The sequence below is a fragment of the Fundulus heteroclitus genome, chromosome 8 (genome assembly GCF_011125445.2).
Source record: "Fundulus heteroclitus isolate FHET01 chromosome 8, MU-UCD_Fhet_4.1, whole genome shotgun sequence".
Lineage (NCBI taxonomy): Eukaryota > Metazoa > Chordata > Actinopteri > Cyprinodontiformes > Fundulidae > Fundulus > Fundulus heteroclitus.
The window spans coordinates 31,922,695-31,949,589 of NC_046368.1; the positions used below are offsets into that span (position 1 = coordinate 31,922,695).

The following is a 26,895-nucleotide window of genomic DNA, read 5'->3' on the forward strand; positions in this document are numbered from 1 at the left end:
TTATGAGCTTTACGTTAAGTAAAACATTTTTAGACTGAGACAATATTAGGCTGCATTTTGTAGTTTGTTCAATGAGAAAAAGCATATTTGTGCTTTTAAGGACTAGATTTGAAATGAATGGTGCTATTAACTATGAGAAAACTTAAGTCTTTTAAACTGCATTGAAGTAAACCATTGTCATGTCCCACACATGGCAATGGTTTCTAACCAAATTAAATGTACCCCCCAGGCTAATTCTTTCACCATATTCATACAGAGAAGTACCACTTACAGTATGTATATATGAAATAGCAAGACAAAATGATTTAAAGTGAAGATCTCAAAGGACGTGAACCCACAGTAGCAATAATGCAAATAGTCCCACGATCATGGTAAAATGTTCTTTATTTTAAATCACAAATCATCACAGTGCAAATCCATTCACATTTAAAGGCACCCAGGTTTTTGCATCCAGTCTGTGCAAAAACTAAAGGCACACTAGATTGAAGCATTTATCAGTGGGTACAAAAATTCCCTTTCCAGTTATTTATAATCAAAGACATTCAAGAGCACATGGGCACTTCCCTCACCTCCAAGGGCTTTTACAAAACATTGCATGTAATCAAAAAAAATCTGACATTAAACTTTAATATAAAAAGTTAAATTTTCACATCCCAAGGCACATGAGATCCACTCAGAACAAACTGTTCTGTTCTTTTCCTCAAAGTGCTGCAGAGCATAAACGGTAGACATAAAGGCCTCAGTGAAGACAGAGCAGTACTCTGCACAGGTTGTAGATCTAGAAAATCTGGCTTAGAGTTTAAACGTGAAAACTGAAGTGTTTGTGCGCTATGCCAACCATCTGCTGGTGGTTGCTTCGTGCAAAGGGTGGGAGAAATCTCGTCAAACCCAAGAAATCAAACAATCCCTTAAAGTTTCATTCAGATTCAGTAAAGAGATGGCCAGAACTGCGACAGTACCAACAAGCCTTTGGTTTAGCATCACCATGAGAAGCGTCTGACAGCTTCTGGTGTTTCTGTCTCAGGTGTGATCAAAGAGCATTCAGAGGGTTTAACATTATAGTGCAGTTTATGATACAAAATGTTGCAGCATGGATAAAAAAGTGTGCATTAAAAGACCAAAACAACAACATGAACAGGCCCTGCTCCGAAAAGGTAGCAGACATTCTGATTCGTCCAAAAAGAAATAGTCCTGATCAAAACATTTGTTGAGTCGCTGAAAGTAAAACCTACCAACTGCTTGCTGATTTCATTTGCCTTAAAGGTCAGATGTCTGATGTGGGAAGGACATCAACCAAACCTCCCCAGTGTTACAGCCGTAAGCCTGAAATCCAGCAGAAATAGCCAGTTACTTTGCAAAGTGATCCGACCAACTACCACTAGCAAGGTACCCTAACAGCAATGTATTTATTTGCATCTTATGCACTCAGATCCATTAGTCATGTTCTCAAATGAAAATTAGACAGCGCGGTGTCACTGGTTTTATCTTGACACAATCTGAAGTGCACAGAGATCATTTAATACTGCATAACCTGTGTGTTAATGCGTGGCAGACATGCTGGGTTCCCTTAGGAGCCTCCCACTTTCTAAGAAGGAAAACTGGCTTCAAGGGATCTTACCGGTAGAGTTTTCCTACTTGAACTCAGAATTCTGACTTTCAAGTAAAAATAGAATGCACCAAACCTACTGGCTACCTCACTGTATGAGTATGAATCTAAAAAATAAGGAGTTTTCTTTTCTAAACACTGAGAAACAACAACATCCTAAATTAAGTGTAACTATTACGTACAATGACAGGAGACCGAAACTGGTGCAGCTGCACTGAATTTAACCAGGACTGATCTCTGAAAACCAATCAAAACGTCTGTCTACGTGTCTGAATGTATCGCAGAGCATGGCCCTGTCCTTTGGGGATGGCAGGAACCTTGTTGTCCTCCTCTTTACTTGATGTTACGACAGCTGTCTCCGACACAGGACTGCAGTTTTATGAGCCGCTGGTTCATGGCCTGCAGGATTGCCGGATCCACCTTCTTCACGATGTTCTCCAGCTGGTGAGGGTCTGACGTCAGGTTGTAGACTTCTACGAAAGACTGTGGACACGGGGAAAAAAAAAAAAAAAAAAAAAAAAAAAAGGCGTCACCATTTCTTCTTTGGTAAAAAGCCGTCAGACGTGCGAGTTCTCAATGGTGCTGAGTGGATGTTACCTCGCTGTCTGCAAACTCGCAGTACTGCAGGTCCTGTTTGCCGTCAAGCGTCCTCACACAGGCGTATGTGTTGTTGAAGGCATCTTCACATACACAGTCTGGGAAACATTGCTGGGGGGAAAGAAAACAAGTCATTTGGTTAGGTATGTGTGGACTGATTACTCATCCAAGGCACTGTAGACACATCAGAGGTTTCACGCACACCCTCTGAACCTTTCCATGTGTTGTCCGTGTCTTGTGTGTACTGAGATTCCATTTTACAAACCAAGCCATAAGTTGTGAATAGTTCTGACGTGGAAGAATAAGATCTGATGTGATTTTAAACACAGTTTATTTTTCCAGACCCCTTCACTCCGATGCCCCTAAATACGATCAAGTGCAACCCATTATCCGCAGAAGTCCTTTCATAAGTAAAATGAGTCCACCTAACTCAATCTCAGGTCTTCTCTGAAGGCCTCACAGGCTCGTCAGAGAACACCAGTGAACAAACGGCATCATGAATACCAAGGAACATAGCTGACAGGTCACGGAGAAAGTTGTGGAGAAATTTAAAGAAGAGGCAGCTCATAAAACAACATCCCCATCTTTGGAGGTTTCCCAGAGCTTGGTTCAATTCATCCTCTGAACATGGAAAGAGGACGGCACAAACCCGCCGAGACATGATGATAAACCTAAATTCACAGGCTGATCTAAAATGCTGCAGAGAGAGCTCTGATCAAAATCAACAAGAGGGATCATATTTCTCCAATTTTAGCTTCCCTTCATTGGCTTCCTGTTAAATCAAGAATAGAATTTAAAATTCTCCTTCTAACGTATAAAGCCCTTAATAATCAAGCTCCATGATATATCAGAGCTCTGATTACCCCGTATGTTCCTAACAGAGCACTTCGCTCTCAGACTGCAGGTCTGCTGGTGGTTCCTAGAGTCTCTAAAAGTAGAATGGGAGGCAGATCCTTTAGCTATCAGGCTCCTCTCCTGTGGAACCAACTCCCAGTTTTGGTCCGTGAGGCAGACACCCTGTCTACTTTTAAGACTAAGCTTAAAACTTTCCTTTCTGACAAAGCTTATAGTTAGAGTGGCTCATGTTACTCTGAGCTATCTCTATAGTTATGCTGCTATAGGCTTAGGCTGCTGGAGGACATCAAGACCTCACTCTGCTATTTCCCTCACTCTGCTACATTCTCCTACTACTCTCAAAGTTTGCATTATTTGTTATTTCAACTTTTAACTTTATGTTCCCTCTGTTTTTTTCTCTTCATAGTAGCTACATCTGGCTTGGCGTTCTGTTTAACTGTGACACCGCCCTAGGGGCCAGATCGGCTGAACTACTGCTGTCATAAACTTCATGTTATAGATGGTCCAGCTGGCCGTCTCAGTGTTTAGTCCTATTTCTCTCCTAGACATAGTTATTGGCTGAACTTTGATTGCAACCAACCGCAAGCGCCCTCTTTCAGACAAAGCCACCTATGGAGCTAGTTTGCCAGTACCCCAACAGAAAGTATGCCTGGATCAGTGCACCTATGTTCTTTTTGCATCTCTGCTCAGTCTTCCCAAACCCCTAATTGGTAGTGGCAGGTGGTCGTTCACACTGATCATGGTTCTCCTGAAGGTTTCTTCCTGTTAAAGGGGAGTTTTTCTCTCCACCATCGCTACATGCATGCTCGGTATGAGGGATTGCTGCAAAGTCAACGACAATGTAAGCAACTGTCCACTGTCGCTGCATGCTCATCCAGGAGGAGTGGATGAAGCAAGTGTTGTGAAAGGGTGCTATATAAATTTGAATTGAACTTTTAAGTTTTCATTCAATTTACTTGGAATGTATTTACTGGAATTCCCAACAGCCAAGCATGCCAGTTTAAAAAAAAAAAAAAAAAAAACACACACAAACCTGTTTTTCAGATTGCATTCAAAGATACAGAACAAGGAGCTAAATCGTCTAATGCTGCATTTAAGTTGTGAAGACATTTGTGTTTGCTTACAGACACTCCAGGGCCAAGTTTAGGACAGGTGGGGTCCTTGGTTGGATTTCCCTCTCCTGTGTATTCAACAAGGAAAAATGGCCGCACTGTGCCATTCCGCAGAGATGGAGCCTGAAAGAGACGTTAGTCAGGATTTAGGCAAGAATCGGCATATAGGAAAATATGTCAGTCAATGAAAAGCAGCAACTGACCATCTGAGCGAGGAAAGACTGTCCATCCATGTTGGCAGTCGACAGGTTGACACCAGAAATGTCAAGGAAGGTGGGAGCCAGGTCGATATTCAGCACTGGAGCCTGAAAGGGCGACAAACGAGCAGAAGCCAAGAGCAACATTACAATGCTTCATGAGAAAATGCAAGCTGAAAACTGACATTGCTGGAAGATAGTTCTGACCTTTATCGTCTGGTTTGGTTTGATGCCAGGTCCACGGACTAGGAGCGGAATCCTGATGTCAAACTCATACAGTTGCCTCTTATCAATGGGCAGAGAGAACTGACCTGGGACAGAGAACGCAGAGGATCACCCCGGGGTTTATAAGTCAACACAAGGAGCTTTTGTTTGTAGGTTCCCACAACAGCAGCAAAGAAAGCTTTAAACTTAACCATAAATTAAATGTTAAAGGTAAGCGTCCAGCTAAAAAGAATCGCATCAGGACTATTTACCAAGCTGTCCAGAATTGGGAAGTGAAATTATACTGATGCAGGTTTCCAATATATTTTATAAATAGAACTCTGAAAGGTGTGGTGTGCATTTCTTTTCAGCACCCCTGAGTCTATACTTTGTAGAACCATCATAGTTGCGGGTTTTTGGGGTACTTCTATACCAGCTTTAACCCAAAAGTCTGACCCATTATTCTTCACAAAAAGCTCATGTCTCCTCGGATTATTTGTAGAGCATGTCTTTAGCTCTATCCACCAATTTTGATAAGCCTTCCTGTTACTACTGAAGAAAAGCATCCCCACATCATGATGCCGCTGCCCCCGTGCTTCACAGTGAGATATCATGTAGTTCAAGGGGTATAAGCTTCCTATTTATCACAGTCAGCGACTGAAGCTTTTCACAGGATTACATTTTTTTTTAAATATGAGTGTTGGTTGCAGCTTTAAAAAGGATACAGGTTCTGCATAAACTGGATGTGGAAATATGTGAAAACACATAACTGCATGGAAATCACAGCCGTATGAGCCACGAGCGGAGCGTAAAAAGCCATTAAAAGATTTCTAACTTGAAAGGAAGCTCCCTGCTTTAGCGGGAGATTCCTGGAGCACACCTGTGTGGTAGCCGTTGTCTGAGGTGTAGAAGATGTAGGTGTTGTTCAGCTCCTTTATACTGTCCAGTTTCTTCACCAGCTTCTCCACCATGTCGTCCACAGACAGGAGCGCCTGCCACCTGAGGGGTAAAGCATTTTGGTTCAGCGTCTCAGCACAACGGAGTGCCACGGTCGATCGGGAGGTCAGACGAGGACCCTTTTTAAACAAAACGGAGGCTAGTTTCAGCATTTACTCTGATAGTGTTTTAGGCCACTATATCTGGCACTTTGCACTGGTGGCGTAAAGCTTGGATGCATTAATGGAAACCCAGTCCATGAAGCTTTATATGCAATGTGCTTTAAGCTAAACTGGACGTCTGTATATCAAGACTCTGCAGAGCGTCTGTGACCTCTGCACACTATGCACAGTCAGTATCAGCTGAGTCCATTTAGCCTTCAAGGTCCAGGAAGTGCTGTAAAATGTCTTCATTGCAGTACGACCTCTGCCACTACTTTTTCACAAGTACAGATGTAATGCACGGATTGTTTGAAAATGTAAGATGCACGTCTGTATTTGTTCATACTCTGTTATGCTTTTAAAAAGAGGAAAATCTATCTGTACCTTTTCCTGTATGCATTATCCAAGAAGGTAATGGAGCTGTTTGGCATGGGGTTGACAGGCTGACGCAGCAGCCAGTGTTTATCCTGAAAATAAAAGAAGCAAAACAAACAGGGGTTCCTCAGAGATTCAGCTCAAAGCCAGATCTGACGTTGAATGAGTAAAACTGGCCATGCCGCACCTTCCCTGGTTTGTCGAAGCTGCCGTCTCGGGGGGCTTGCACGTTGCTGAACTCTTTTTGGTACTGAGGCGCTGCCGTCCACGGGGAGTGAGGAGCTGGCGGCGCCAGCATGATGAAAAAGGGATGCTGGGGGCTTCTGTCATCCAGGAAGCTAAGCGAACGGTTCAGCTGGATCAAGGACAAAAACAAGAATTAGCAACACACAGCACTGCTGCTGAACATGCAGAGGAACATGTGAAGGCACAGACTTTTCCTAATCACAGTTAGAGAATCAGAACCCCTCAACTTGGCCAAGTGGGAGACAGCGAGGAGAGACGGTGACATATTTTAACAGTACGGTTGAGCGGGGTGAAGGTATCCGTGCACATCATGGATGATCCTTTAAAGCTGCAGATGGGTGCCAGAGTGGTTGTCAGATTGACGGACTTGTTTTGCCATTTTTCAAGCTCAGTTCCTTCCAGCTAAACGATGATAAGAAGGAACATGTGGTTTTGATGTGGGCTTTGCAACATTTTGAGGTCCAAACAGGTTCAGGAAGTGGGACGCTAGTCGTCAACCAGTGTCAGGCACCGTCCTACATGTTTTAATGTGTTCCCTTGTTGCCAAAAAATACATTTTAACGAATAGGTCCAGAACTCCATGGTATCACCAGTGATAATGCAATCATTTAAATCAGTTGGGCAAGTCTAATCTCAAAAATGTCACAGCGCTTAAATGCAAACGCTGTTCTATGAATCTTCAAACAAATTTGTGGTTATTTATATTGAAGCCGATTAATATTTACAAGGGTAAGGGAGGTAGAAAGAAGCGCACAAATACTAAACTTCCTGTGCATGGGGGGTAACCATTAAGTGCTGCATTTAAGTCAGGTGTGTGGCAACAAGGATCCACCTAAGACAAGCAGGACGGTGGTTCTAAGTAATTGCAAAACGCTTAGATTTGTTAAGGGTATCAAGGTTTGCCAAGGTTTCAATTTCAAAACATCTATGGTACCATTCCAAACCATAGATGAAAGGTCTTTTTAATAAGTTGCCACAGATGGTTCTGAAGTGACCATTGATTTCTCTGGCCGTATAGAACAGGGCTGCGGTGCACTTGCCCCAATCTTAACCACACTGCCTACTACTTAAACACATTTTGCTTGTTACAGAAAAGAAGGTCTATTCTTTGGAAATTGGTTGGTGTGGACAGCTAAGGACCGCCCATTACTACGGTGGCCCTGAGGTGCAAAGCGCTACAACTTTAAGGAAAGCACTCCAACATTAATGAAAGCGCTACAACAATAAGGAAAGCACTCCAACTTTAAGGAAAGCACTCCAACATTAACAAAAATATTACAACATTAACAAAAGCACTTCAACATTAACGAAAGCACTCCAACAATAACGAAAGCGCTACAACATTTAGGAAAGCGCTGCAACGTTTAGGAAAGCGCTACAACATTAAGAAACCGGAAGAGGTACGTCCCAGTGGGAGACCTAAGAAATCGCTGATTGGACTACACTCGTTTTTACTTTTGAACCGAAAGTTATTCTGGCTTTACTGTGTTTTTTAAAACCATGAATGTTCTCGGTGATCCAAACCGTAACATGCAGTCTAAAACGCCACTTAGTCTGTTTATAAATTTCGCTTTTATTAATTATGCTTTTTTTTTTTTCTTTAACTACGTGCGCTGTATTTCTGTACCTCAACGCTCTGGTCTGCTCCTCTCCCCTCGGACTCAGGGGCTTTTATCAGCGGCAGCCTTATCACTACGTTTAATGTCTTTCCACTCCTACCAAAATGTCCTAATTAAAATCAATAGGAGAGTCCGTAGCTGTGTTTCATGCTATTTTCTTTTTAACGACACAGAACCAATGGCGCTTCGGTGGGCGTGCTGCCTCGGCTTGAATTCAGGTGCACGAAATTACGTTAAATATAATTTAGGTGTGCACTTTTAAGGATCATTTTAAGAAGCTTGTAACATCAGGAGCTTCAGTTCTTCTCTAAAGGAGCCCTATACAGTCTTTATTTATGTATTTCCCCCACTGTTATCCCTCGCGCGCAGCGCACCAGGGTTAAATAAAGCAGCTGCGGATCATGTGTAAAGACGCAGCGTGAACGACGCAGCCCTGTATGCTTTAAGGGGGGGGGGGTTGTCTTTACGCATGATCCGCAGCTGCTGCTCTATTTAACCCTGGTGCGCTGCGCGCGAGGGATAACAGTGGGGGAAATACATAAATAAAGACTGTATAGGGCTCCTTTAGAGGGAAGAGAATGAATAAAGGGTCTGAACTGAAGCTCCTGATGTTACAAGCTTCTTAAAATGATCCTTAAAAGTGCACACCTAAATTATATTTAACGTAATTTTGTGCACCTGAATTCAAGCCGAGGCAGCACGCCCACCGAAGCGCCACTGGTTCTGTGTCGTTAAAAATAAAATAGCATGAAACACAGCTACGGACTCTCCTATTGATTTTAATTAGGACATTTTGGTAGGAGTGGAAAGACATTAAATGTAGTGATAAGGCTGCCGCTGATAAAAGCCCCTGAGTCCGAGGGGAGGGAGGGGAGAGGAGCAGACCAGAGCGTTGAGGTACAGAAACACAGCGCACGTAGTTAAAAAAAAAAAAAAAAAAAAAAAGCATAATTAATAAAAGCGAAACTTATAAACAGACTAAGTGGCGTTTTAGACTGCATGTTACGGTTTGGATCACCGAGAACATTTATGGTTTTAAAAAACACAGTAAAGCCAGAATAACTTTCGGTTCAAAAGTAAAAACGAGCTGTAGTCCAATCAGCGATTTCTTAGGTCTCCCACTGGGACGTACCTCTTCCGGTTTGTTAATGTTGCAGCGCTTTCCTAAATGTTGCAGCGCTTTCGTTATTGTTGGAGTGCTTTCGTTATTGTTGGAGTGCTTTCGTTAATGTTGAAGTGCTTTCGTTAATGTTGAAGTGCTTTTGTTAATGTTGTAATATTTTTGTTAATGTTGGGGTGCTTTCCTTATTGTTGTAGCGCTTTGCACCTCAGGGCCACCGTACATTACAGTTACCACGGTAACACGTTTTGAAAACAAAGCTTGAATGTTGTGTTTTAAGAAGCAAACTGCCAGGCTAGCTTAACAAGCCTATGGGCCAGGGTTATGCTATAAAGAGCAAAGGGCCACTGTCTTCCCATAATGCATCCAGAGACCTTACGCCAGACTGGCAGAGGTGAATGCAAGTGTAAATATTATGTAGCACTAGTTGAAAACAAAGCTATTGACAAGGTTTAAAGATTCCCCAATAACAGGACACGAATAGCGCAAGATGGTGAAGTGGTGCACGAATAATTTTCTGAGAGGGACTGACACAAATTACGCATTTTTGTAGGTTGAAAGATAAAACTTGCAACATTGTTTAGCTACAAGTTAACTACATTCCCGCAACACGATATGTGGAACAGTTCACTGAATAAGCATTGAGCGGTAGGGGATTGCGGCTTTTTGCCTTTTTCATGGACGTGATGGCGGAGCCTATATGCAATAGGGATGTAATATATCCAGTCTGTGTGGTGGAAGAACCGTTTGCATTGAGAATCAATCGGCATAAATAAATCATCTCATTTGGAAAACAAATCAATTCCGATTGAGCTTAATCGGACTCTTAATCTTAACGATTAAACTCTAAATCAAGGTCATATACGATTATTGCTTCTCTTTTTGAAAGAAAATGCAGCTCTCTTATTTTATCAACTGTAGTTTAAAGGTTTTGGTGTTACGGTCACACCCTACAGTGATAATCTTATACAGGCCCATGCCTGGTCTACTAGTAAAAAGTTAACACCACCTTCATGTTTTTCCACACTGCCGTATTTTTCGACCAGAAACACTTGCGTGTTCTGTTCTTGGTACGTGTTTCACACAGGAAGATCTCTGGTGGTGCACCACCTTTTATCTCCATTTCCTGTGTGGGTAATCATTGGCTCCTCAGTGAAGAACTTTAGCCGCCACAATCAACCAATCTGGATTTACACTGAATGATGACAGCAAGAGAGAGTCATCTACTGCACGCAGGATACTCTTTATGAGGTTTTAAAAGAACCTTGCTTCAGATACTCTGAACCCATCCCTTTAAGCAAGAACAGCGTTGCCACAGACGCTTTATCACCAGCCCCAGTGGACTATACACTAACGTCCAACACTTGGCTGTTCATCTCTTGCTTTGTCTCCCAGCTTGCTACCAGAGTCCAGTTGCAGAGGTGCAGAAAGTGGTGAGACAGACTGGGTTTTTAGAAACACCTGGTTCTGGGAAAAGATATTTCCAGCCGTCAGATTAGTAAATATTTCTGTATTGTGGAGACCATTCTATTCCCAGTCATTACGGACTCAGGCGCTCTTAGCATGTTTGACCGGCACAGTCCTTCAGCTACAGCTGCTAGTATCGACTTGTTTGCACCATACAGCACTGGCACATCCTTCATAAAACACACAGATTCTACACCACATACATGGTTTATTTTATTCTTATTCTTTTAGTTAAATTTGATTCGTGTTTGGCTGTTGAAATCGGTGCATCTTCACTTCGCAGAGATCTGCCAACCCCGTTAGAAATTATTTTTGTGTGGGTTTTCTCCAGATAACGAGAAAATTATCTCGTTATCTGGAGATAAGGAAGCTTGTTTTCCTGTGATAACAGGATTTGCGTCTTTCTAGTTTTCGAGCTGATAAGATGACGGACTATGGTGCAATAATCCATGGTCCTTGTGTAACTGTACCACAAAATTATTTATTCTTTGCCGTCTGACCACACAACCTCTTTTTTGTCATCTGTGTGTTCACGTTTGGGGGGTCCCCCTGTGAGTAAACAGCGTCTGCTTATGTGCCCTCCCCTTTTCTTCCATTCTCCTGTGGGAGAGGTAGGATCTGTTATCCAGCATTTCCTTTATTCATGTTGATTTTAATTCATTACTTTAGTTAATTGATGCCATATTACATGCTGTTACAGTGGTATGTTTAGAATAGGAGAGTGAAGGGTGCTTTCTGCTTCTGTATGTCAGAATGAACAAAGTGTAGCTCTACCAGGGTGGCTGGCCAAGTCAGTCACAACACAGGCTGGAAACCCTCAGTTTCACTAGTTCAATTGTTCAGCAATACAATGCTTTGGACCAGTTAACCAATGTTTTGCATATCTGCAGAGCTTTCAACGGCTGCACATGCTGACATGCCATCAAGGGGCACTCAAGTACTGTTTGCTTAACAAATAATGCATGTTAAATAAATTGGCTAAGAAACATCCACCTGTGATCAGCAATCTTTGTTAAAGTCTTGCTCAACAGCTCCTAAGTGTCACAATACAAGCAATCTGCAAGTCGTTTTTAAATCAGCCATCAATCTTGAGAGACTTGAAGGCAATTTGAAGTCAATCATTCCATAGAGTAAAACATTAATCATGTTCTACTGATATCTGTTAGTATGTTTGTGTGACTTGAGAAGAGAAGAAGAGAGGCATCAGAGGGTCTGGGGCCTTTGCCCATCTCCAGTGGTCACTGGGCAAGGGGCCGGACACACCCTGGAGAGATCCCCAAGCAAACACAGGGAAACACAGACACTCACATACTCATACTCACACCTAAGGGAGGATTTAAAAAAAACAAAACAAATTTAACTAACATACTTATTTTTTGGACTACAGTTGGAAGCCACAGTACTTGGATAGAAGCCAAACAGCCAGAACATGCAGGCTCCAAGTAGGAAGGCTTGGGCCAGGAATTAAAGGCAACATCTGCACCATTAGTCACACATTCAACACATCTGACCTTCATGGAAAAGTGCCAAAATGAAAGCCAGTGTTGAAAGAAAGCCATACGAACTGCTGTTTGCTACAAGCCTTGTAGACGACACCACAAACAAATGCAGGAAGGTGTTCTGGGCAGAGAAGACGAGAACTGACCTTTCTGGTCTACATGCAAAATTCTATGTACCGATACTCTGCACAATGAAACATGGTGATGACAGCATCATGTAGTGGCATTGCTTTTCTTAAGCAGGGACAGGAAATCTGGTCAGAGCTGATAGGAAGATGGCACTAAATACCAGCTCAATCCGAATATCCTTATAGAGTAAGGACTCTTTAGCCAAAGCGGAAGTGCGTCAGTGGTCGCCATGCTGTCTGAATTGTGCAGTCAGTAAGGAAGGAGGTAGGAGAAGGTACCTGTATGTTCCCTTGGCAGCTAGTTTTGCCAAGGAACCCCGCAATGTCTAGCACTTAAAAAACAACTTAGCAGCTGACTAAAGTGCTGTACAAAGATAAAAACAAAACAATAGTAAAATAAATAAATTAAATATTAATATAAATTAAATATATATATATATATATATATATATATATATATATATATATATATAAATAAAAAAGAAATAAAAAACAACACATACATGGAGAAAGTGTATTGAAAGCCAATGAGAAATACTGCATTTTTAAACGAGCCTGCCTTACCGTCAGCTCATTCCACACCTTAGGAGCAACAGCTGCAAAGGCTCTGTCTCCTCGCGATTTACACAAAGTTTTTTTGAGCTGCTACAAGCAGTCAGATGATCTAAGAGCATATAAAGGTGTAACAGTTCAGACAACTGAGAAGGGATAAGACCAGTCAAAAACTTAAAAACAAACAAAATTATTTTAAAATGGATTCGAAAATGAATAGGATGCCAATAAAGGGACATCAAAATCAGAGTTATGTGCCCTTGTCTACCTGTATTAATTAAAAATTGTGCAGCAGCATTTTGCACCAGCTGTAATCGTAAGAGGGAGGCCTGACTTTTCATATGGGGCCAAAGAGATACAAATCAAAGGGAGGGATATTACCAGAACCACCAGGGGAGGGTAGCAGAGGTAGAGGTAAAATCATCCACACTAAAACTTCTCTTAGAAATGTAGGACCTAAACTACTGAAGAACTAAACCAGTGAGGCCCACCCACTGCTCTAATCTGGAGATGAGAATGCCATGGTCGACTGAGATGTTTCCAGAATCCAGTGCTAAAAAAATATCATTAAAAACCCTTAAAAGAGCAGATTCAGTGCTGTGGTGGGCATGGAATCCAGATGGGAAGACCGCCAAAAAATTTAATTCATCCAAAAAAAAAAAAAAAAAAAGAACTCAACTGGATATAAACTTTTTCTAAATTTTTTTGAAATATCAAGGTAGCTGGGAGATTGGCCTAAAGTTTGACAAAGAAAACTGATCAAGGACAGATATTTTTCAACAATGGTTGCACCACAGCATGTCTAAAATTGCTAGATACTAGTGCTGTCAGTTAAACGCGTCATTAACGGCGTTAACGCAAACCCATTAATCGCCCTAATGTTTTTCCCCCCGCCGCGCTCTCTGGACGGTGTTTCTTTTACCCTCGGCGCTTTCCGTAGTTTCAAGAGTGCTAGAAAACTGTAGCAAGACAGATCCGCGCTGCGCTCACTGTTGCCAACAGCGCTTCTAAATTTCATGGGTCACGGGTTGCGGTTTTTTTGGGCAGGTTTCTGAAAGTGAAATTGCTTATTTGGGCTCTAAAATAAGTGACGAAACAGCGGTTATTAAGAGACCTGCCTGCACTACATTTTAGTGTATCCAGCTGAAATATTCCTCCGCCATAGGAGCCGACGGTAGTAACGGCAGACAGAGCAACTCTGCAAGTATTTTCAGCAGTTTACGGTGCAATAACCGGTGATAACTGATGAAAGTAGATTACTTGGTGCAGATCACCATTTTAAGCAGACATTGGTTCTGAAGATGAGCTTTTACACGTTGATAAAATTGCAGAAACCCAACCCATAAACCGTACTTTAATGCTTATTAATTTGTTTTCTCTGTATTTGACAAACTAAGGCTGAATCACGTTGCCAAACGAAGGACCTGGAGTTACTAAACAGTTGCTAAACAGTCTCATTCAGGGTATTAAGCTCCTGCCGATGCAAGCAAAGTGTAAGACTGGAATGACCTGGAAGTTTAAAACCTTTTTCCAGGCTTAAACTCTATGAATATGGATATAAACAGCAAGCAAAAATATTCAAAGAAATTATTGTTGTTGGTGTGAAAGCTCAGAATTAGAAGTGTGTGAGAGAGAGAGAGTGAAGAAATGAACAAAACTTATGACTTTATTGAAATGTACAATTTTTAATCATTTATATGTTTATGCATAATACCATGTCTAGCTTTGTTTAAGAGGCAAAAAAAAATATATCGGCATGAAAACAGGTATTTATTTACACATTTGTTTACACATGGTGTAAACATCAGGGTGTCATGATTAGTCATTTAGCCATTATAGTACCGAGTTTAACATTTGGCACCAGGATGTTTTCATTCCAATTCTGAAAAGTGCTTGAAAAATAACATAAAAATATGTTTTGTACAAGCATGTATTTTATTAGTGTCATTTATTGCAAAATTGCACATTAAAATGCCCAAACAGGCTATTACACTTTCAGAAATAAAAAGGATAAAATATGCGATTAATTTGCGATTAATCTCGAGTTAATCGACATTATGCGATTAATCGCGATTAAAATTTTTAATCGTTTGACAGCACTACTAGATACCATACTAGACATTATAATACTGTTAATAGAGATAAGGATAAAAGACCCGACAGTACAAAATACGTCCTTAAGAAAACATGGAGAAACAACATCAAGGGGGGAACCGGATGATACTGGTAAGCAGTTTCTCTAGAAGGGGAAGATTTAGACTTCAAATCATCCAGTACAGCAAGACAAAGGACCACAAGCCCTAGTATTAAAAACCTTGTCCAAGAAGAAATGGAGAAACTTGTCATAAAGTTCTGTTGATGCTTCTAAAAGGGCCGGTTTATGTGCATTAACAACAGAGTTGATTATATTATAAAGAACGTGAGGGTTTTGAGAGTTAGGAGCAAGAATATCAGAGAAATATTTCACTCTGCTGCTTTTTATAGTGGCACCAACTCTCCCTCAGTAAATGAAATGAGACTTGAAGTTTGTTCTTTCTCCACTTCTGCATTCTGCATTCTGTCTAATGGCATGGGTATTGTTACTCAACCAAGAGTCCGACCTCGGCTTTCATTGGCTAGCTTTTAAATTGAGGCCACCTCATTCCAAACAGTATGACACGAAGAGTTTAAATATAAGGAAAGCTCCTCAGTGCTGAGAGACGCAGATAAAAACAGTGGAGAAACGACTTGCAGACAAAACTTGATATATAAATTGCCAAACCTCCTCTACGGCCCAAAGACCTTGGGGTATTAGAGAATGAGCAGCCTTGGGGTATTAGTTCTGAAAAAGGTGGGGAGGAATGAGACGCAGGGGGTAGAATTGTTGGTTTGGGTCGACAACAGGAACCAGCCAAAAACCAACAGGGTCCAAGGAGCGTTGAGAAGCATACAGTAGAGGAATCGATCCAAACTGGGAGAGGAAAATCCCTGGCATGTGCCAAACTGGTCCTTAGTCTCACCAACAGCCCACCGCGCTTACGTCTTCTCCGGCAAGAATGGTCTAGTACCCAACATGGGTAAGATGGAACTCCGGCCAACAGCGGGGGCAAATAATCAGATTTATCGTGACATCGATATGAAATTTTTGCAGTAGGCAGACGAAGCACCAAAAGCCTTTGCCGATCATACACCAGTAGAGAAAAAACAGGAGCTAGGAGCTATTATTAAGGGTATTTGTATGTAGCCACTGTGTTAGAATTGCCCATTCAAAGCCAGGAGATGAGTCAAATTAAGAACCTGTGGAAACATCTTTTTGCAGATGCCATTTTGCAAAGAAGAATGGGTCAAATGCCAGTCCCTGAATGCACAAGGCTGCTAGAGACATCGCTCCCCCAAACACTTGCAGCTCTGACTGAACCAAAAAGTACTGACTCAGGGGGCTGAAAACAAATACACAACCCTTTTCAGGTTTGTATTTGGAAAATGTGTGGAAATGATGCATCATTCCCTTCCTGTTCACAATTATACACTACTTTGAGTTGGTCTATAGCATCAAACCCCAATAAAATACACTGAGGGTGGTGGCTGTAACATCAAAGAACGTAACAAGGTCCAAGGGTGTGAAAACCTTTGTAGGCCGCTCTATACAAGACAAAAGGTGAGGACATCTGTCTAAGCTACAGCCTAGCCTCTTAAAGCCAACCCCCCCCCCCCCCCTTCTGAATGTTTTCTCAAAATAACATGCTTAAATCTAATCGTGCTTTATTTTCAATTTTGGCTTTGAATCCGTGGATACCATATTTGCCATTTCTAACAAAAGGGAACTTACAGTACTGAACCCAAAACAAAAAGAAGGTTCAATTCCTCGCCCAGAACTGGGATCTGCACGGCTTTAGAGGTTAGCCCGAATTGGGTCACGAAACAGGACCATAATACCAGACATTAACAAAAAAAATGAAAAAAAATTAAATGACATGTCTCCTGTAAGTACTGCCCCTGTTCGCACCTTTCCCCCGCATAAGGTTTTTTTCTGTTTTAGATGGTAGTTTGCTGTTCTGCTTGTTGCTACTTGTCTGCCTATGTGTGTGTGTGTGTGTGTGTGTGTGTGGGGGGGGAGTTTCTAAAAAAAAAAAAAAAACAACAACAACGCAAATCTTGGACTCCAACATAAAACTCCTTGTTTGTACCCGCAAAAGCTTGGTGACAAGAGTCAGTTCTGATTCTGTTTGAAATTTACAGACAGTAAAGAGTCCAGGTGCTGCAAAGGTTCAGTGACAGTCAGGCTGAACAAAATGGAGAGACATGCAGAGATGAATATCAGAGTGGACCAACATTTCTTCAACACATGAGGTTTCTTTTGAAAAATTCTATAATCTAGTAAAGATAAGTCCTGAGAGCATGAATGGAACCAAGCTCTGCACAAAACAAGGAACTGTAAAGACCAGGAAGAGGCTTTCCAGGATGTAACATTTTTGATAACCATGTGATTTTTTTCCCATGTGTAAACTGCCAATCACAGGCTCAGTTTCACAAACTCCAAGTAAAGCAGAACAAGCAGCCAGCTGGTTAGGCTGGTTAAGTCAAGAGGTTGGAAACCATCACCTGACGAGGAAAACATGTGGCAGCAAGAAACATCCCCCCTGTATAAAACAGCAAAGGAGTTCAACATGTTGAGTAACAGCTAAAGTAACAGTAAACGGCTGCTGCAGCCCGTTTCCCTGGCAGATGATTAACATTGTGCAGGGCTGAGCTTTTTAATACTTCTACATTAGCAGCCAATAAGAAGTCATTCTAAAAGTGTGATTTCATGAGCTGCTGCTGATCACAAGCCTGGGTGTGAGCAGAAGTCACAATGGCATGGCGTGATTATGACTCACGATGAGGTCCGTCAGGTAGTCCTTCTCATAGCTGTCGCCGTGCTGTTCTGCTTTGCCGTTGACGGACAGCGTGTAGTTGTAGTACTGGGAGTTTCCCACCTGCGCGGCACACAGCGGCGGTGAGACGAAAGCAGCAGAACAGCAGACTGAGGTAGAAAATTTATATTAAGGCCGGACTCACCAACGCATTCCACTGATCCCAGCCAGGAGGAACGTGGCTGACGTCTCCTGCATCTTTTCTGCCATACTGATAGAAATTAAATACAAAGAAAAAGTTGGCAGTTTAGTTGATTTTCTCACACGAGGACAAAGGAGAGGCTCACATAGCTACAACCGCCTCCATTATTGTTGGGTTAAATGTGTTGGATTGAAAGTAACACCTCGACCACGAGCCATCACTGCTATCTTTGCATCAGCAACCTTCTTGCAAACCGGTGATCACTAATAACGGCAGCTGGCAGTTCCTCTTTGCAGCACAGAAAGGATTTATTGGACAGTTTTCATACCGACAGCCGGTTTTAAATTTGAGTCTAATTTTCAATTACAATTTAGCCAGCTGTGGTCATTTTCGTTTTAGTAAAGCAAATGTTACCAGACGAAATGTACCGTGAGTTTGTTTAGCGGATTATGAAGCTGCAGGCCAATGCATCATTTCTTTACACCTCGGGGAAGTATTTATCCAAGGATGGGTGGAAGTTTGGATCCAACTAACCTCAGATCAAGTCTCGTTAACTATTTTTCCTACCTTTCTACATGAATAAAATATGATTTTTGTCTTGCTCTAATATTTTTTGAATAGTTTTTATACGTCAAAGAAATATTCAGTTTTTGTCTCAAAAAAAAGTTGAAAAAAACTTTACACTTTTGGTCAACAAAATTAAAAAAGGGTCTTGACAACTCATTGGACTGGCTAATACCAGTAGAACAACGGTTCAAATAAAATCAATTATTACTCAGTGATCTAAGGAAAAATGTGGATTTACACGAGCTGGGAAAGTCTTTTCTAAACAGCAAAACAAGTGATTCAGATGGGTTAACACTTATGGATCAAAACTCCCCCCTCAGATGAAGGGAAATGAGTTAGGATGTTCCAAAACAACACCCAAACCCCACAAATCCAGAAGCTTAGTTCTGACCGAGGAAGAAGCACCTGTTCTAAAATAAACACTGTTAAGCAGCATTGAAATTTTCCCCATTGTACCAAATTTCTACCATGGTGGCAGAAGCATCATGCTGAGTGTTTTCTACCAGTAGAGCCGTCTGATTACACCAATTAGATGGAAACTGTTTCATATTAGCTCAAAAGTTGAAACCTGGGTGAAGTTTCATAAGGAAATATTCCCAAACACACACCTAAACAGGTTATGTAAAGCATCTGGCCTTTAATTATCAAATAAAGCCTCAAATTGACTATATTAGTACAAATGATGAATGCATGTTAAGAACTTAACATTTACAAACGTGAGCAATGTCCAAAAGCCAGTCAAATTAAATAATACATTTGAATTTGGAATATTCACCACAGAGCTAGAACACATGTCAGTCAGCTAAAACAAAAGAGTTTCACTTCTGTTTTATTCTGAACTGCTCTTGCTTCACAGAATAAGAACAGGATGGGAATCCACACCTGGTTGAGATACTTCCCGCCGAAGAACGTCTGGTATTTCTGTTTGCTGAGGTAGACGGGGAAAGCCAAGGCTTCGGGTCCCTGCTGCCACTGGACGCTGGAGCAGTTGCCAGACAAGGAGTTGTTCCTCACCTCGTGGTTGTGGGGGTAACGGCCCGTCAAAATGCTACTTCTGCTCGGACAGCACAGCGGCGTGACCGTGAACTACGCATGGGAAGGAAGCAAGAGGAGAAAGACACTCAACGGGAATGAGGCCAAATTACACTTGCAGCAGCAATGCTGGTTAGAAAGGATACCATCAACTCAAGAGGCGTTAAGCAGTACTGTGAATAATTATGTGCTGATTAAGTTAATGTATATCATAAACCTCTACAGAACAGGCTTCGTTGATTAAGTTAGACTTGTACCGATTAGAAATTATTTATGTGAGAGAACTCTGTTACTGTAGAAAACAATTCAACATATTCTCTCACAATATGGTGCTCCCCAAAGATCTATTTTAAGCCCCACTCCATTGTTTAATGGACTAAATGCAGCCAAAAAACTAAAACATCTTGAAGATTTTTTACTGATAATTTACTGTATAACCCCCCCCCCAAAAAAAAAGAAAAAAAAAAAAAAGAAAAATGCAGTAATTTGGGCTGAAACTTAGTCTGAACTCAAGAAATAGTATGTCTGACTTCCACTTATTTGACAGTTTGCTACAAGTCATCTATGGGACACAAACATAAGGAATAATATGCTCTGTTCAAGACAATGTCATGACTTTCACTTATTTTCTTAATTACTCTACGATATAAATATAGAAAAAAAAAAGACTTTTATAAATACTTTCTGGCTACATGGAAAAAAAATATCCTTTCACGCTAAAGTTGAGTATTCATTTTAAGAAGCTTGGTTCTAAACAGCGTGTTGCATTTGCAGCCAGCTACAAAAGACAAAGTTGTGCAATCAATTTTTCTCTTTGTGTGAGACTATGGTTACATTATTTGGACGCTTCCTTGTTCCTGACAATACATACTATGTTGCATTACGCTTTGTAACAAAAATGCAGGGGCGGGATTCACTTTGGCTCCTCGTATGAATCTTTGAGATCAGGCGGAGGGAGGGGGGGGGGGGGGCAAATGCTCATGTCCTGGTTCATTCCAAAAGTTTAGATAACTACAAATATTTTACCTTGTCACATCTAACCCCACCCGTATTTATCTCAACTGAAATTCAGGCACAAGGTTAAATGTCATCGGACAAAAGATTTGACAAAGCAGCCTTTTTCTTGACTGGCCCAGATCTCTGGAATAATCCTCAAAACAGATATGCAGCTAAATTAAGCTCAATTACCCCTTACAACTCTGCCTACACTCACATCATACACCTGAAAGGTTTCAAGTCCAGGTCAACTCCCATTATTTTTGGGGTTCCCCAAGGTTATGTACTGGGACCTCTTCTATTTTTCCATCTACCTCCTTCCACTAAGTCTAATGTACCACAGGTGCAGTATTAATTTCCACTGGTATCTGAATGACACCCTGTTGTAGCTTCCCACCAAACCCCCCTCCACCCCACTTGTCTCCATCCACCTCTCTGTGACCACACCTGAATGTCTGCCATGGCATCCAGTGTTCATTTGTTTAGGTGTCTACATCACCTCTGGAACGCTCTCTTTCCTCAAATCTGAAGCACTGGTGCTCTGCCAACGTTTAAATCCTGCCTAATGTTTTTAGGCAGGATATAAACATTTGTGCCGTTTCTTCTTTTTTTTGCTTCTTCTGTATTCTATACGATACGTATGCATTTTCTACATTATTGTAAGGTGACCTTGAATGTTTTGAAAGGCACCACCAAATATTATTATTATTGTTAAAGTGGGAAATGAGAATGAAAAGCAAGCTTGATGATAGAAAGGAGGACATGTCACTAAAACATACAAATAAATCATATTTCCAAAGCTGGGGGATATTTGTGTAGTTTTGGTTCATCCATTGTCTTGTACAAAGAGCCATTCCAATCAGACTGTCCTTTAGTGACAGACCGCTGCCTTCTAGGTGCACAAAGGAGCGATCCTTCCTCCCAACAGCTGTTACCTTATAAAAAATCACTACTCCCAACAAAGTACATAAGAGTTTATGTACCTCCTGTTTTTGCTGTCTTATTCATTATTTTAAATAGTCTGTAGTGTTTTTTATGCATATACTGTTTGTACACTTCTTCAATCCCTTGAGTATGCTAGTTGTAAAAGCTGTACAGTATTTTCTTATGTTGTAAATTTGTTTTTTGCTGCTAGTACACTGGAATTTCCCCTCTGTGGGACAATAAAGGACCCTCCTACCCTATTCTATTCATATCTTTTTAAACAAAAGTGGACACATCTGTGAGACTCAATAAAAATAAGGTTTTCTGTGAAAAGGAGAAACAGAAAGCGTGACATACCCTGCACTTTCCGCTGGAGGGTAAAAATACTTACAGCGTTCACAAACGTTGCTCCTGCTTCTCCTATTAGTTCTTTCGTTTTCTTCATAGGCGTCTGCAATAATGAAACAAGAGGAGTCAAGCACACCAGGTTTGTCGTGTCCCAGCATGTAAACGAACAAAAGCACCAAACGGAAGCTAAAGACGCAAAAATTAATCAGCCAGGCGTGGGTATGATTGGTGATCGACAGGTCAAATACTAAATAAATTGATCAAAGCGATTCATACTTTGGGTCTATAAACAAACAGATAAACAAGCAGTACATTAGGGACAGGGAATTTAAAGTACTTTAAATGAGGTGAACTGAGAGACCAGAATCAGCTCCAGCTGTATTATCGCAGACCTCCCCCAGCCACAACCTACTACTGCCCTCTGATGAGTTAAAAGAAGGCTGCTATAATTTTAATATCCTAGAAGAAAGACCCATTTACCCAGAGTCACAGCTCCGTTGATCCATCCATTCCCTTAGCTTTTAGCAGTAATGACTTTATGGGATTCTTCATAAATAAAATTAATCCAAATAAAAATCTAATAATTGGCATCCTCCCAAACATGATTACCTCGTCCTCAGTAAGTGAGGCAGCATTGGAGGAATCTTTAGAATCTGCGCAGTGTTTGAACTGTTTAGAAGCAATAGAGCTTTCTGAGCTATCTAAAATTTTAGCTTCATCTAAACCTTCTACCTGTATGTTAGACCCAATCCCAACCAAGTTGTTTAAGGACATATTCACTTTGATCAGTGGTCCTATTTTAGACATGATTAATCTATCCTTAGTAAATGGATATGTACCACAGGCTTTTAAAGTAGCTGTTATTAAACCTTTACTTAAGAAACCTTCTCTTGATCAAGATGAGTTAGTAAATTACAGACCTATATCTAATCTAATCTTTTCTTATCTAAAATTCTTGAGAAAGTAGTTGCTAATCAACTCTGTGAACATTTACAAAGTAATGACCTACTTGAGGAGTTTCAGTCAGGCTTCAGAGCTCATCATAGCACTGAAACAGCTCTGGTGAAGGTCACTAATGATATTCTCATGGCCTCAGATAATGGACTTGTGTCTGTACTTCTCCTGTTAGATCTCAGTGCGGCATTTGATACAGTTGATCACAATATTCTCCTACAAAGACTTGAGCATACTGTAGGGATTAAGGGAAAAGCATTAGGCTGGTTTAAATATTATCTGTTGGACAGATTCCAGTTTGTTCATGTTATTAATAAATCTTCCTCAAACTCTAGGGTCACCTGTGGAGTACCACAGGGTTCAGTCCTTGGACCAATTCTCTTTACTATATATATGCTTCCGATTGGCAAAATTATCAGACAGCATAAGATTAATTTCCACTGTTATGCTGATGACACTCAGCTATATTTATCCATAAATCCTGATGAATACAATCAATTACTTCAACTACAGGCATGTCTTGATGACATCAAAAGCTGGATGACTTTAAGTTTTCTGCATTTAAATTCTGACAAGACAGAAGTTGTAATCTTTGGACCAGAGTCCTCAAACAACAAACTTCTTAATCAATCACTTAATCTGGATGGCATTAATTTGGACTCTGGTAATAAAGTAAAAAATCTTGGGTGTTATTTTTTACCAAGACCTGTCTTTTATATCCCATATTAAACAGGTTTCCAGAGTTTCCTTTTTTCACCTCAGGAATATCGCCAAAATTAGAAACATTCTGTCCAGGAGTGATGCTGAAAAACTGGTCCATGCATTTGTTACGTCAAGGCTGGATTATTGTAATTCTTTACTATCAGGAAGTCCACAACATGCAGTTCAAAGTCTTCAGCTGATCCAAAACGCTGCAGCAAGAGTTCTGATGAAAATCAACAAGAGGGATCATATTTCTCCAATTTTAGCTTCCCTTCATTGGCTTCCTGAAATTCTTCTTCTAACATTTAAAGCCCTTAATAATCAAGCTCCATCATATATCAGAGATCTAAATACTCTCAGACTGCAGGTCTGCTGGTGGTTCCTAGAGTCTCTAAAAGTAGAATGGGAGGCAGATCCTTTAGCTATCAGACTCCTCTCCTGTGGAACCAACTCCCAGTTTTGGTCCGTGAGGCAGACACCCTGTCTACTTTTAAGACTAATCTTAAAACCTTCCTTTTTGACAAAGCTTATAGTTAGAGTGGCTCATGTTACCCTGAGCTACCTCTATAGTTATGCTGCTATAGGCTTAGGCTGATGGAAGACATCAGGGCCTATTTTTCTCACTATGCTAATTTCTACTGTTCTCCAGTTTTGCATTATCGTCATCATTTCAGCTTTTAACTTTTTGTTCTCTCTCTTTTATCTTCATAGTAGGTACACCTGGTCTGACCTTCTGTTAACTGTGACATCATCCAAGGAAGACAGATCACCCGCTATTACCATCTAATGTAGAACAGATTACTGGATCAATGTGTGCTTCTGTGCTTTTTTGTCTCTCTTGTTGTGTCTCTGCTCTGTCTTCTCTAACCCCAGTCGGTCGAGGCAGATGACCATTCATACTGAGCCCGGTTCTGCTGGAGGTTTTCCTTCCCGTTAATGGGGAGTTTTTCTTTCCGCTGTCGCTTCATGCTTGCTCAGTATGAGGGATTGCTGCAAAGTCATGGACAATGCAGACGACTCTCCCTGTAGCTCTACGCTTCTCCAGGAGTGAATGCTGCTTGTCGGGACTTTGATGCAATCAATTGGTTCCCTTATATAGGACATTTTTTTGACCAATCTGTATAATATGATTAAATTTGACTTTGTAAAGTGCCTTGAGATGACATGTTTCATGAATTGGCGCTAAATAAAGTTGAATAGAATTTGCTTGTTTGAAAATCTCTATAGTCCCATAAAACACAGATGAGGTGCAAAAGTAAAGACACCCCTCACCTTTAATAAGGTAATGTAGTTTCTACACTGAAGCTAGCAAGATGCGAGCTGCATTTCTGCTCAACAGCAGACTGCAGGCTAGCGACCGAAGACAATAGTCTGGAGCATTATTCATCTAACATCTGTTCTATAAAACAGCCAGACAACAAAATTATTCTGAACAATTAACCCTTGAAAAGTACAATTACATGCAACCTCTCTTTGTTCTATGATTTTAGTGGGGTTGACCATTTAATACCTTTATATATTCTATATATTCTATTCATAGGTTTTATCGTTAGGGGGGCAGGTAGGAATCAGCAGGTCAGACCTCAAAGAAACCCAGAAACTGGTATATTCGTAAAATGAACCGCAAATAAAATGTGTACGTTAAATTACATTATCAGTCATCATCTCCTTCTTACTGATAATCAGTTGAAGGTGTGAAACGATTCTGTCCCATTTGCTGTGGTGCTGACGTAACTTCAGCAACATCTGCTCTCTCCCGAGTAGATAAATGATCCCTTCTGTATCAGAAGTCTCAGCAGAAGTGATTAAAATGACAGGAACAGAGTCATTTCTGTGGAAACACTTCTGTTTGTAGGCAAGTAATGTAAAGGAAGTAAGGAACACTTTACATAGGGCGTCTCAAGATAAAAATTACAAAGTGCTTTACAAACAAAAAGGTAAAAAAAATAAAATAATAATAATAATAATAATAATAATAATAATAATAATAATAATAATAATAATAATAATACTACACAAGACAAAATCAAACTAAAGCAGATTTTTTAACTGGCCTTTAAAGGAAACCACTATCTGCTGATCTCAGAGACTAAAGAAGGAAGTTCCAGAGTATTGGAGCCACAGAAGAGAAAACTCCGCCTCCTTTAGTTTTACATTTTTGTGTGGGGGACCATTAGCAGATGTTGATCACTGGACATCAGGACCCTAATAGGGGTGTACGCATGTAATATTTCAGAGATGTAGACTACCATCTGTCCATGCAAAACTCTTCAAGGCAAAAGTAGGATCTTGAAATGCAATCAATCATAAACCATGTGGCATTATCAGTAGAGTCACATGAGAAGGTTTTGAAGGTCAGGTGCCTAGCAGCAGCATTTTGTACAGACTGTAGCCGGTCTAGGGAGGTTTTGGATTAGTGCATTACAGTAATCCAAACAATACAAAAGCATAAAAAAAAAAAAAAAAAACGCAAGACGACATATGATAGAGCTAAGTTTGGCTATATTTTGCATAATTCTGACAGAAGATTTTGCCAAACAGCCAAGAGGCCCAAGTCAACAGGGATGATTACTTCAGTTTTTTTGTTTCTTTGTTTAATCAAGAAAGCCTTCAGACATTCAGTTATTAATTTAATCCAGGCATTTTAGTAAAACGTGCCGTTTTAAACTTCATTTAAGAAGAGAAATCTACAACTAGATATCACCTGCATGGCAATGATAGGAAATATCCTTAAAATAATCCAATTCAACGATGGTATTGGGCCAAGAGGGCGCAGATAAAGCAAAAACAACAAGGCCCCAGAACAGAGCCCTGAGGGACTCCAAACTGAACAGGACAGGGATGAAGATTTATCTATCAGGCAAGTATGAGGACAACCACTTCAAGACAGAACCTGAAACACCAGCCCGACACATCAGCCCATTTAGTACGGTCGGATGGTCAACAGTAGTCAGGCCTTACATACGGAGCGCAAAACATTTACCTGCAACAGTCTGCAACAAAACTCCATTTGAGACTCTAATTAGAGCCGTTGGATTTACAACATCCTGACTGAAAGAGCAGCAGCTATGCTTGACCGCCACCTTCGCTAAGGTGGGCTGTCTTTTAAATACAAACAAATAAATACAATCAGAGGTATATAGATAAAGTGATTGGCGGACTTCGGGATCAGAGGATAATGACATTATAAATAATGCTGATGTCTAAAGCTCAAAGTGTTCGTGCAAAGTCACGACGTCACGGCGCAGTCACGAGCCTCTTCGGGATCAATGCTGTCGATAAAGCTGTTCCGCGTGCGCCGACTCACCATCCCCCCCAGCGCTACGTCCTGGTCGTCCACCAGCACCACGACGACGTTGCTCGGTTTCACGCTCTCCGCATACCTGACGCAGCAGGTGAGCAGCGCCGCCAGCAGCAGCAGCAGCGGCGGCAGCGGGGGGGCTCTCCGCCGGAGTGCCGCCGCTCCGCCGCCTCTACCTCCGCTCACGCCCGCCGGACACGGAGCCGCCATGGGGGCCTCTGCGGTGCAGCTCTCACACACGCCCAGCCCGGCGCTGCCGTTCGTCTGAAGGCCCGTCTGGATTCCTGCTCCGGGAGCGAGGAGCAGCGTGCGGTGCCTGGAGTCTACAGATTGAGGAAGTGGAGTGAAGAGTCAGCTGTCATA

At 41.2% G+C, this 26,895-nt stretch overlaps 1 protein-coding gene across 1 annotated transcript; it reads right to left on the minus strand.

Moving 5' to 3' along the window:
• Positions 1-366: 366 nt before the first annotated feature.
• Positions 367-26,895, minus strand: gnsb (glucosamine (N-acetyl)-6-sulfatase (Sanfilippo disease IIID), b). The gene is made up of 13 exons (XM_036140623.1): positions 26,539-26,895; positions 21,619-21,678; positions 19,158-19,361; positions 17,712-17,777; positions 17,531-17,629; positions 6,231-6,398; positions 6,053-6,135; positions 5,452-5,570; positions 4,575-4,678; positions 4,374-4,475; positions 4,183-4,293; positions 2,204-2,314; positions 367-2,089 (listed from the first exon to the last, which is right to left on the minus strand). Exons 1-13 carry the CDS (start codon positions 26,740-26,742, stop codon positions 1,940-1,942), a joined length of 1,581 nt encoding a protein of 526 aa, XP_035996516.1. The 5' UTR covers positions 26,743-26,895; the 3' UTR covers positions 367-1,939.

Excerpts from the sequence above, each read along its gene's own strand:
- gnsb (XM_036140623.1), bottom strand. The coding sequence starts at position 26,742 with ATGGCGGCTCCGTGTCCGGCGGGCGTGAGCGGAGGTAGAGGCGGCGGA. Across the intron at positions 21,679-26,538 it reads ACGTAGCGCTGGGGGGGATG|ACGCCTATGAAGAAAACGAA; the intron begins GTGAGTCGGCGC and ends TCATTATTGCAG. Across the intron at positions 5,571-6,052 it reads GATAATGCATACAGGAAAAG|GTGGCAGGCGCTCCTGTCTG; the intron begins GTACAGATAGAT and ends TTTACCCCTCAG.